Genomic DNA, 13,010 nt, shown 5'->3' with positions numbered 1-13,010 from the left:
TGCACATGGGTGGAGTTTTCTTTCTTTTGGTATTTTCCTAGACTTTCCATAGGTAGAATTCGATGTAAGGCGGCGTTTGCGCCTTTGTGCGCTGTTGTGGGGTGGAAGTTGACTTTTCCCGGCCAATCCACGCTGTGTCCCTAATATGCATAAAAATCAGATCGGTCGAAGAGCAAACACGACTACGCCATGCCTGATGCTGCTGAAAACAACAACAACATGGGGATCGTACACAAGCCATTGGCTTGGAATCACAGAGCACTAACTCCTGAGCTAAAATTGCGTAATAACTGCAATGGACATTTACGTTGACCAGAGAAATCGTGTGTGTGTGTGTGTGTGTGTGTGGGTGTATGAAATTGCATGCGCTGTGTTGGCTGTGGATGAACACACACACACAAACACACAATAGTGACAAATTTGTAGACGCGCTGGGGGACGAGGCAGAAACGCCCACTGAGGCATAGCGCGTCTACCGAATTCGAAAACACACTGAATTGGCCCATTGCCCTGTCACGGAAATGTCAAGGTGTCCATTTTTACTGTGAGCGCAGACTAATTTCTGTTACCAAATTGCTGGATGACTCAGGGGCGAGTCAAACTCTGTGCGCCGAAACACCCAAATGGCTGCAACACGGCCCCCAAAGACACTAGACTTGCACTGGCCCAAAAATGAAGTTACGTCCATTTTTACGGCGAATGCATGGGCACCAGTCTTCCAATATAGGGCCCTCAGTCTCTTCAAACACATTAGCTGGTCCACCTGTGTTAAAGCTCAAGTAAGCTGGTGTAAGTCCACTGAATGGCATTGATTTGGAGGGATATCATCTGTTTGGGTTTTTTTTTTTTTCTCGAAAACATTCTCCTAACTTGTAAATCATGCGCAACTGTGTTATATAAAATTCACAGTGCTTTCCAAAAGATCCTTTACAACATAGTTGATATTTCACATCGTCACTACATCTAAATCAGTGCTATTTCAATAAAATGTACCTGAATTGTTTAATTTTGCTTATAATTTCTTATTAACATACATTTTTGATAGTTTTCCTGGAATTACAATATAGTGTATATATATTCTATTCATAGCAATTTCCCAACGTTTTTTTTTTTTTTTGACGAAAACATACAAAATGGTAGAAAATTTTGATTATTTTCTTTGGGACAGATTTTTTTTTTTTTTTGTGCACGACTGCAGTTTGCACTATTCAGCAGGAAGTGAGGAATATTTGAATTTTTGTCTTCAAGTAAGAAACAAAAAAAAAATGTGGAAAATAAGTGGCAGTAAATGGAAACGAGGCTTTGGAAGATGTGACGTCATCGGGTGTTTTCAGATAGTTTTCGGATCTGATTTATCTGGTTGAATTGAAACTTGTCTCGCTGTAGTTGTCACACACACACACACACACACACACACAGTCGCAGGAAGTGAGGAATATCTGAATTTTTGTCTTCAAGTAAGAAACAAAAAAAAATGTGGAAATTAAGTGGCAGTAAATGGAAACGAGGCTTTGGAAGATGTGACGTCATCGGGTGTTTTCAGATAGTTTTCGGATCTGATTTATCTGGTTGAATTGAAACTTGTCTCGCTGTAGTTGTGACGGTGCTCACACTTTTGTAGATTTAATTTCAGCTCAGCTCAAATGTCAAATTCTTATACCATGAAAAGGCCATATGTGTGTGTGTGTGTGTGTGTGTGTGTGTGTGTGTGTGTGTGTGTGTGTGTGTGTGTGTGGGCAGAGGACGGGGAGGAGGGGGGGTGTTATTATTCCTTGATAAGACGATAGATGTGGTGCTGTGCTCCATGCTCATTGTTTGACACCTCAAACACGCAGGCCATGCACAGCAAGGTCTCCTGAGTGTCCCTGTTGCTCACGACCTAAAATCCCCAAATATGAAGAATCATCAGAAATGTGTCTTTGAGTATAACGACGTCGCACATACTGTGTTGTATGCTCACCAGCAGAATAGTGAAGTTCTCCAGTACACTGTTCATCATGTATTTCTCTGGCAGGTGTTTGAGCTTGTGGATGAAGTTGATCATGTATTCGCACATCGGCGAACGACTGATTCTGTAGACGAAATGTCCATTCTCAAACCTGGCGTACTCCGTCTGTGGGAGGAGAGCAGAAATTTGTCCAATACAACCAACGGAAGCCAGAATCTTCACACTTCCTGTCTGGAAACGTGCGACTGAATGAACTGAACAGGTCAGAAAAGGTGGGTTTTCGTCTATCGGTGTATTCGTTACTAACCGGGTTCAAACAATAACAACATTCCTAGTTCTTGTGTGTACGGGTGTACGAATCAGAGTGGAAAGAGTTCCAAGAAGAAACAGGCCATTTCAAAAACACCAAAGGAGCATGTGGCAGCAAGCGATTAAACACCGAGTGGACCGAGGACGTTATCGCGTTTGCAGTGCTCATTTCATATCTGGTAAGTTATCGTGGCCGTTTGGTTGAACTTCATTTATATGTCTTGAAATGTTGAGTAAGTGGGCCAGGAATTGTGGAATATCAAGGTGTTTAACACAAACAGGCCATTTCAAAAACACCAAAGGAGCATGTGGCAGCAAGCGATTAAACACCGAGTGGACCGAGGACGTTATCGCGTTTGCAGTGCTCATTTCATATCTGGTAAGTTATCGTGGCCGTTTGGTTGAACTTCATTTATATGTCTTGAAATGTTGAGTAAGTGGGCCAGGAATTGTGGAATATCAAGGTGTTTGACACTAATACTAACTAGTAACTGGTGGCAGACTCATTCTGCTTTGATGAGCTCCGTGTAACTTTTAATTCGTAAGCATTATGGCTTTTGTGATGTTTACCTCAGCTGTTTTCCTATGGCATCCTTGAACACCTCAGAAGCTTAAAAGTTGCCCTACAGTGCGGTCCCACCGAGATTGATGAAGAACGGACCGGCTGAGCGGTTAAATTTACTGACAGAAAGGATGACGGGAGCGCGGTTAAAATATCACGACAGAATGACCGATGGACGATTACAATTTGGTTTAGCTTGAAAAAAAAATGACGGATTGACGATGACGGACATGTGCTTAGCAATGTTCCCTCTTTTTCCATCCGTGTAAGCCAGGGGTCGGCAACCCAAAATGTTGAAAGAGCCATATTGGACCAAACCCCCCCCCCCCCAAAAAACAAATATGTCTGGAGCCGCAAAAAATTTAAAGCCTAATATAAGCCTTACATTGAAGGCAACACATGCTGTATGAATCCTACTGCCTACTGAATGCCTACTGTCAAAATGACTAAGTTGGCTACAAATACACAATGAGCCTTCACAATTAAATGTTTTTTCCCCTGCAATGCATCCTGCAAAGCAGGGGTGCCCAACCTTTTTTGACCGAAGATCTACTTTTCGATCAACCAACCTCCCGCGATCGACCCGTTACTGCACGCGCGCATACACACGCATTTGCACACGCATGCCATAATAGCTCCTAAGATGAATGATCACGCGCGCATACACACGCATTTGCACACGCATGCCATAATGAGCAACAGCCATAACAGCTCCTAAGATGAATGATGCATGGGACGCATTTTTGCAGCGGGTTAACTATCGTAGCTCACGTGTCGCATTTAAAATGCTTTTCTCAGCCATCCAAATTCCCATTCTTTGCCAGTACCCTCGGTGAATTGTACATGAAATGCAGTTTTTCTTTTCACGACAGCCACCTGCCTGGCATCCCGTCCTGCTAATAGAAATGTGTGTCGCAGGCTATGACGCAAATCCTCGTTGACAGAAATGTTGACATTTAATATTTATTCTACACATTTTTAAAGAATTGGAAAACATTCAGAATGTTTGTGTCATGTTTGCCCTCTGACAGAAACCATATTAAAACAAAAAATATATTCCGCTCCTTCATCTTTTTCCATTTTCAAACATTTTTGAAAAAGCTCCAGGGAGCCGCTAGGGCGGCGCTAAAGAGCCGCATGTGGCTCTGGAGGCGCGGGTTGCCGACCCCCGCGCTAAGCATTCACGCAACCTCCCTGAGCATTCCTTGGGCCGCCGAGAGCAACATCAGGTATGCACACACAGCGGCCAAACCTACGCAGAACGTGATGTAGAATGCAAAGAAAACATTCAAATTACATTTCTATCAAAATAAAACATATCATCAAATGCAGATTTATGACATGAATAAAATTGGCCCAAGTTTGTTACTTTTATTTTAGCTAAGCCAATCTGTATAAGTATGGATACACATTATTCACTCATAAATAACAGAGAATATGTCCTTCAATAAACAAAACAAAACCAAAAAAAAACCAATCCTAGTCACCTGACTTTTGAAAAGCGCGAAAGAGCCTCTTTCAAGGGGATCATAAACTATGTCCATGTTTGGACTTCCTGAATGGAGCGTTCCGCTCGTCCCCTACAGCCTCTCGTCTGTGGTGAGTGAGAGTGTATGTGTGTCAATATATGCATCAAACTATTGGAGAACAACTGACTGGACACCCTCGGTCGCACTACTGAAACTGTAATGGAAGTGGGAATAGTCCCATGTCCCGTTTGTAGATTAAAGTGGGGTGGAGATGAAGAAGTCAGTGTAAAAATTTAGTGAGTACTTGTTGTGCGCCAGCTGTCACGGAGTGCGCTGAGAGGGTCAAAGAAGTGTGCAATTGCTCGCGCGCGCAGTTTAGAGAGAACATTGGTGGCCTAGGCCGCTGAGAGATGACGAATGACAGACCGACAAAATGTTGTAAATTGCCCACCTCTGCAAATCTCCGTAAGACATGATAGGACATTGAGAAAGTGAAACAATTCAAAAACAATTTCATTTTCAAGTAACGTGTTAAGAAGCCAAGCTCTTTCAAGTTTGGTTCACGTGGATTGATTAATAAGGCATAGCAGTCCAACCAAGTGGCACTCAACCTAGCCAATGCTTTTGGCTAACAACTATCATCTTGCACAATTTCACTGCTTGTTTATGCACAATGGCTTCTGCGAACATTCGCTATGCCCGCCAGTAACTTAAAGAGAATTGCGGCTGCCACCTGATACCGGTTTTGAGTGCCAGAACTGACAGCGAGACCGGCGTACCGAGTCTGTGTCTCTCCAATGCAAGATCTCTGGCGCATCAAGAGAGAAAAATCTCATTGGTAACCAACAAAGAAAAATATTTAAAAGTATGATATGAATACTGAAATGATACACAGGCTCATTGTACATTTTGCCATTCAATGGCAGAACATTTGGTTTTTCTGCCTGTCACGATCCAGAGATAGAGACATTTTCTTTATTTATTATTTGGCCTTTAACCTAACTGCAGACTAGATATGCAGGACAAAGTGCTTGTGGATTTGTACAACCAAGTGAAAGAAGGCATTGTGAAGGAAATGAAAGACTACAGATACAGATAGTACTGTATGTGGCGTACAAGTTGTGTTCATATGTATTAAATGTTGTTAAAATCAATTAACACGGTCAGTCTTTTTCGTTATTTATCCAAGATATTTTATTGTTCTACATTTCAATGCAAATGTTCAATAGTCTTGAGAATTTCAAAATAATTGCATTTAAAAACGATGGACTATTTTTGCTCTAACATCAACAGGATATCAGTGGCATTTAAAAAAACAAAAATACTTTATCGTCATAGTTTCTGGGTAAATAGATCATCGGGGGGGGGGGTCGTGACTCGCCAATAAATAATGTAAATACAGTTCACTGACTGAAATGGAATATCTATTACAAAGCCGGGCAGCTTCTCTACTAACAAGCCCAGCAAGTTTTCTGGGGGAAAGCCTACATTTCTTTAGGGAGTAGAAAGAAATACAATCTTACCTCCACCTTCTCGACGACCTGCTTGCCGAAAGAGCAAACCTTGGTTGAGCAGGTAATAGTCATGTTCTCTGAGCTCTCATACTGGCTAGTGACACCATAAAAGGCCGCGGGGTCTTCTTGTGCATTGTAATTTAGGTCAGCCTGCCGAGATGGAAACAAAAAGAAAGAATGTCGTCAAACTACACAAACTTCTTTATACCAAAACAAAGGAAAGACATGTTGTTTTGGTTATTTATAGCAAAGTATGGTATCATTTTAATGGTCCGGCCCACTTGACATCTACCCAGGCCGTATGTGGCCCACCATGTGAAATGAGTTTGACACCCCTGGTCTAAAGGGTTATCTAATTCTCGAGTTTGCGTGGCTCAGGACGATTCTGCTCAAATCAAAACACTGGTCAAATAGCGCTCTCTGCTGGCTACCACTGTCCATACAGGAGCCATATGCAAAATGACTCACACATTGATAACAATGGCCTTGCCTTTAGGATTATAGTTTGCAGGAGGATAGAATTGCATCACATAATATTACTTTAAATAATGTGACGACATTTTTTTTAAACTGCATAAAATAATCAAAATGTTAAACTTGATAAATAAGTTGTTGTATATACCTGTAAGGCATCTCTCTCTGGCAATTACTGTAAAAGCATTATTACCTTCTTAAGTACCCTTTCAGATTATACAAGTGACGGAAAACGTTATGGCTGATTAGTTTTAGACATATTGTAGGTTCGGGTGTTCCTTATATTTTAACTTTTAACAGTTGATGGTCTCACCCAATGAAGCCGCTTCACCAGGGCTAGGGGGTGCTATAGCCTCGTCAGAAATCTGTGTAGCACAGTTAAGCACCTCTTGCATTTTATTTTACATTCTAGAATGTATTTAGAAATGATTTCCTCAGCGCCTCTATGTATCGGTCAAGCTGCCCCACACATAAGCCTCAGGAGTGAAAGGTCCTGGAGCCGTGCCGGCTCTCACCTCACCAATACGCTTGAATAAATACAAGAAATGCTTGGCAAAACCTGAGAAACATTTAAATATGTTTCGAAGTTGCTCAAGACCTTTTAAGTTTTACAGATGTACACAATGCATATATTCATATTTCTTCTGTATCATGTGTTACATTATGCTAACATGTACAATGTAATCAAATTGAATAATGTGTGCTTATGGCAACCGTGGACTTGTTTGACCATGCAGTTCATTTGTATTGATTCTCAGGGACCAGCATGGGTTTTAACCTGCATCACCAAATGAATCTAAAAATGGAAATCTGACAGTACCGTACAGTATGTACTATCCAATATTTATAGTTGATCTGCTGCTGGTTTTGGTATTTCCCAATTAAATCTGCTGCTGTGAGAAATTTTCATGCCAACTCCTGCTTTAATTGTGATATGACTTTTACAGGAGGAACACTTCGATGTGAATGAAGCACAAGAGATAATATAAACTGAGACAATGGCAGAAGTTGTTGTATTTTTGTCAATGTTTTATTATGTGTTCTGTTGTATTGTTCTTATTTTATGCTAAATGATCTTTAAAGCACTTTGTTTCAGCGACGGGTGTTGTGGAAGGGGTTCGTAAACTATGATTTTATATAAATATGGATTGTATTGTATAAAAATTATTCTGGAAATATGAATTCAAATTTCCAAGGCCTTGAGCAATCTGGAGATCCAATACATGGGCTACATCGAATATCAACTATTCTGCGGGTACAAATCATTTCTATTATTTTAACAAAACAGGGCGTGTAATTGAAAATGGTGTCGAACAGCACCGCGTCATTCTAGGACATGTTTTTTGTTGTTGTTGTTGACACTTTGAAATGAGCATTTACCTAAAAAGGAAAATGATTTAATCTCTTTTCAAATTACTTCCTCAACAAGAAAGATTTTTTTTCAATAAGAAAACAAAACATTATGTTCAGAATTGTAATGGTTCAAATGTAGTATTTACGCTTTTTTTTTTTAAACCATCTGTAATCCTCATGTAGAATTCATCCAACAACACACGGAAACAACACCGTAATTAGAATTACATTTAGGCAGAGAAAAGAAAATATTCAGAGCAGACTAATGAGAACACGTTGCTCCTCAATGACTAACTGAGAGAAGTGAGGGTGGTGTGCACAACTTGTAATGAGTTCTCCAAGGACAACAGTGTGGTGGGAGTCAGGTGCATGTGCACCATGAACACACACACACACGCACGCACACCCACACTCTCTCTCTGCGCACGCACGCGCGCACACACACACACACACACACACACACACACACACACACACGCACACACACACATCAATGTGCATTTTTGTTTAAGGAGCATATTGCATATATTGAATAAAGTCGTCGCAAGCTTATTTAAATAGATTCAAACATTATTTTAACCCAACTTTTTCGCATGATTGTTTTAAAATACATATGTGATTTTTTTTTCCCGCAATATTTGCATGTGAATGTGTTCGTCCAATTAAATCTTTAGTCTAATCACTATTGTTTTCCTCGCTCGCTCGCTAAGGAGAACAGTCTCTGTGAGAAAATGTGATATCAATTTAAAACTAAATTAAACTAAATCAAAAAGCATTGCTGAGGAAAATCTCGAAATCCCCTGGTACTTCCTGTCCATTTGTTGCGTCTCTGAATATAATCCACGTCGAACCACACACTTTCCCAAGTGACACCTCTTCAATGTACCAGATTTTTTACTCGATGTCACAATAAAAGAAGCCGAGGTTTCAGCCACCCAGCTCAAACGGTTTTCCAGTTATGGGCCATCAAAGTTTAAATGCCACGCCCACTTTGGGGATCCAGGAAAATCTATACACATTATCGTACTATTTCGGGATGTTTTCTGAAAAATCCTAAATCCGGTAAGTAGGTCAACTGTTGTTGAACTGCCCATTCATGTGTCTGACAGCAAGCTTTGCAAAAGTCTGATAACGATCCTGATAATTTGAATCAGTTGTGTTGAAATAGGGAGAAATCTAGCCCAATGGGCCCTTGACGGCCCTGGTTCAGAGTGAAGGGGTTGGAAATTTTTTTATTGGCTCAAAATGATGATGATGTTGACTGTTGATGGGGTAAAAAGCTCATTCCCAACATCATGTGCCCAGGTGGCCATCTAGTGGCCGGAAGTAGGACTGCGTGCCTTGAAACTCAAAGTACAGCAGAGTTCCCAGATATCATGCTAAATCATGAAAAAGAGGAAAAGACGAGCCCAACCCGGAGCTCTAATGTTAAAACCCTTTGTATATAAATATATTTTATGATGACATATCAATTGAAACCCCACCAACACAAAATATTTCCAAGATATGGACCGGGCCGGCAAAATTAAAATAATGTATTGCGTCATGAAAAAAAAATCCACTTTTAAAGTGTTAATATCTCTAAAAATTGTATACCTGTGCTATTTTCAAGCACATATTCTGATAGGTGGGGTCAGACTACATAGATTTACAATTTACAGGTCTGTATCTACCTTAAAATGACAGATGAGGGCCTCCAAATATGGTCTAAAATTTAGTGCGCAATTCCTGGATCCCAAAAGTGGGTGTGACCCTCCAACTTGGATATGGGCCACAACTCAAAAAACGTTTGAGCATGGAGGCTCAAACTTTGGATTCTTTCATTTGACATTCGTTATAAGGCACAAAGAGAATGAACGGCAGGCAAATTGAAGGGGAGTCACTGGGGAGGTTGACGTAGAATTATTCCTAAATCACACAACAATGAAGCAGCGGCCGATCATTTCTGTTCAATCAAATCGTCCATAAATAATCACAACAGATCTTGGGTCTCGGTGATGTTTAACGTCAGATGTATTCTTAATTGGAGATGGAGTAACATGGGAGTGGGGAGGTGAGCAGGTGTTCAAACAAAGCCAGTGTGTGTTCGTCACTGCACCGCTTCCATATCCCAGGTGGAAAGACATCACACATATAGAACATACACAGACCCTCCCACTTGCCGGCACAATGGAAAACTACTGGATGACCTATAACCCTATATTGGACAACATCGAAGCCGATTTGAATTCGTTGGGTTTGGAATAGAGATGGCGCAAATGAACAAATATACAACATGCAACAAGTTCAACTCAGTTCTGCGCTCACCCAAAACTTGATGAGATAGAAAGCGTTTTGAGGGCCCTTTGCAAACAGCTCCTTCAGGCCGCCTTTCTTCTCTGGGAACTTGTCGTAGATTTGCCTGATGTCCACACACTCCAGCAAGGGGTCGCTGTAGCTGGGATTGCTCTGATTGATGTGCACAAACAGGTGCTTGTTGCACTGAGGAGTGGAAAATAATGGACAAATCAGACGGCGACAGACACAACAAGAACACTTACAACCCATGTTGTCAATGATGGCATCAAGGTTTAGGATATTTGTGACATGGCTTATTTATGAATTCTTATTGATGAGCTTCAAGCCATCAATAGATTTTGCCATAGTCTCGTCACACCGGACCAATGAAATTGTCCAAGTCTGCCCTCATATTGTAACTAATCAGCCATTTGCGGTTGGAGTGTGCACGCGTGAGGGGCAGGTTGCTTGAGAGAGAAACGCGCAGGTTTATGTGCGTAGTGGTGAGGCGGCTGTGTAAGGTGCAACTGAGAGCAAAAAGAAGAATCTCGAGTTGAGTTTAAGGAGTATGGGGAACCAGTGCCATAAATACAGCTATCTCAGCAGTGCGATGCCCGACTCTTTGCCTGTTTCTTTGGTTAGCGACTGCCACCATTGCTGGCAATGGATGACAAGTGCCATCCCCGGGGGACAGCAATGATGGCCGTAGCACAGCCTGCGTTTCCCAAAGATGGAGCAAACAGTTTTCCAAAGGCTGCACTGATGTATGAGATAAAGTAAACGTACAAGCTCATAAGCAAATTTGCCTTGTGTGACAACAAAACAGACTGAAAAAGGTCCTGTGACGCTGTTGTGTAACTATCTGCCCACGGCGCACGCACACACACACACACACACACACACACACACAGAGTAAATTGCGCTATTTATATTTACACACAGAGTATACACAGTATATGTTGGCTGGTTTCAACTTGAGTCTTGTAATTCATATTAATTGGGCTGTAAAGGAGGTAAAAAATGTCACTTAAGTTACTTCATACAAATTAATCACACACAGCACAGAAAGTCACATTAACTATCTAAGATTTAATAGAAATTACATGAATGTGTGTTGAGTTCTTTTAAGTACTCAATAATGTTTCTGCCTGTTGTCAGTTGAAATATCGTGTGCAGTAATTAAAGTTTAAAAAAAAAAAAAGATCAAGATGAATGCCGGCTGTCTGTGTGTGCAAGGCAGAAAAATGGCATTGAATCCACTGTGTGGCAGCATGAACGATCGACTGAAGAGCTTTAACAAGGTTAGTCATACGTGGAGACACACAATGGAGGCTTAACGTGGGCGATCTGTCATCTGTGTGTGTGTGTGTGTGTGTTTGTGTGATACTGACTGCTTCTTGGTCTCGGTGGGTTTCCAGGAACGACGAGAACTCCACCAGTCTTAGTTTAGTGGTGCCAATGGAGCGACCCTGCCACGCTGGTTCTCTGTGTGACTCGGCTGCAGGACGCTCATAACCTGAACCACACACACACACACACACACACACACACACACACACACACACACACACACACACACACACACAGAAATGTAAGCAGGGTCAACATTAAATTATGTTTAATTACAAATTAATGCAACAACATTGATTTACATTTTTTTAAAGCAAGGCAACGGCCCTCAAACAAGATTCCATCATTGTTGACAATATCAAACAGAACTGAGATCTCTGTAACACAGTGACAAGCAGTCAGGGCCAGTAAGGCCTTCTCTGCTGGCTGAAGCACTAACCTTCTTTTACAACCTAAATTTGAATATTTATTCAATGATATTGCATTACTTTATTCCCAACGCTCTACTCTCTTGATTTTGTTTTATTTCTCTAGGCTGCACTGCTTCCAGTACTCTGTTCGATTTTTTTTTTTTTTTGTGTTGCCATGTCAGTTTCACCTGCTCGGAGCCTTCTGAATCAGTCGTATTGGCCAATGTAACTTCAACTCTGTGAGCACTTGAACCAATCAGACTTCAAATTGAGCATGGCCCTCCAAGATGTCGTCTGATTGGTTGGTCGGAGCAAGCCAAATTTGAAGTGCAAAACACGTCTGTCGCAAGCTGCACAAATTCCCAATCCAGCATTTTGAGTGAGTATGATGTATTTTATGTTTTTGCCATGTCACTTGATAATTTCTGATTCTGAACCGCTGCAGATGATGTGGCACAGTTGCATGTTGTTTAGCGCTTTTTTTTCTGCATAGGCGGTTTCTATAATTGTGGCATAGTAAATTGTGGCATAAGAGGTTACAAACCCAGACTGATTTATGTCATCTTTAAAATGACATTCTTTTGAGAAAAATGTACTCTTTCCAGATGACACTGCTTTGAAATCACGCGCTATGCAGAAATATCCCAAACCCAAAACCTCAAAACCTGTCACGTTGTGAGGTGGTGGTGGACCCCAAAAAGCAGGCAACAGGGAGGAGCAGGCTGTACTTGAAGAAGTGTATTGAAACAGAGAAAACTAAATCCAAAACAAACATAGTCCAAAGTAGCAAACAAAAATCACAACTGAAGCTAGAACAGAACTGTGACCAAAACATGACCGAAACAAACCTGACAGCAGCAGACAAACGGCAACAAACAAACATGACAGTAGCAAAGAGCAACAATGACCCGACACTGAATGTTCGGGCTGGGAGTCCTTTTAAAACACTAATTACATAATGACCAAAAGGTGTGCAGCTGCAGGGAGAGCCCTACAGTGCCACCTGTTGGTCCCAAAGCGAATCATGACAAAACCTGACTTTAGTTATCATCTCATTGCATTACTGTATTCCACGGAACCTTTCTGTGGTGTTGTTTTTGTTGGCCTGTTTTAGTTTAAGTCTGGTCTTTGTGTCAAGCTGTTTTTATTCATTTTTGTCATGTTCATACTCTAATTAGTCTCGTCAATTTTCAGTCAAATAAAAGTGTCAGCATTTTAGTCTCATTTTAGTCATTTAATCTTTTACAATTGTCCATGACGTCTATACTCCAGCTCAGGGGTGGCCAATCAGTCAGAGACTAAGAGCCAATTTTTTTACTGTGTTACTACAAAAAGCCACACACA

The 13,010-nt window shown here is 41.2% G+C and overlaps 1 protein-coding gene across 3 annotated transcripts in view; it reads right to left on the bottom strand.

Moving 5' to 3' along the window:
• Positions 1-1,395: 1,395 nt before the first annotated feature.
• Positions 1,396-13,010, bottom strand: part of LOC109520757 (transcriptional enhancer factor TEF-1-like) — a 75,289-nt gene continuing 63,674 nt past the window's right edge. For 2 of the 3 annotated variants that reach the window (XM_019878219.1, XM_019878217.1), the window contains exons 8-12: positions 11,298-11,422; positions 9,937-10,110; positions 5,812-5,952; positions 1,961-2,113; positions 1,766-1,879 (exon numbers count right to left, since the gene is read on the bottom strand). In XM_019878219.1, the coding sequence (XP_019733778.1) occupies positions 1,766-1,879; positions 1,961-2,113; positions 5,812-5,952; positions 9,937-10,110; positions 11,298-11,422 (707 nt within the window). Of the gene's footprint in view, positions 1,880-1,960; positions 2,114-5,811; positions 5,953-9,936; positions 10,111-11,297; positions 11,423-13,010 lie in introns of all 3 variants that reach the window. The other variant, XM_019878218.1, reaches the window with a different exon arrangement.

Source organism: Hippocampus comes, unplaced genomic scaffold (genome assembly GCF_001891065.2).
Source record: "Hippocampus comes isolate QL1 unplaced genomic scaffold, H_comes_QL1_v1.1 scaffold37, whole genome shotgun sequence".
Taxonomy (NCBI): domain Eukaryota; kingdom Metazoa; phylum Chordata; class Actinopteri; order Syngnathiformes; family Syngnathidae; genus Hippocampus; species Hippocampus comes.
The sequence above is the reverse complement of the archived record's forward strand: the minus strand, read 5'-3'. Positions and strand labels throughout refer to the sequence as shown.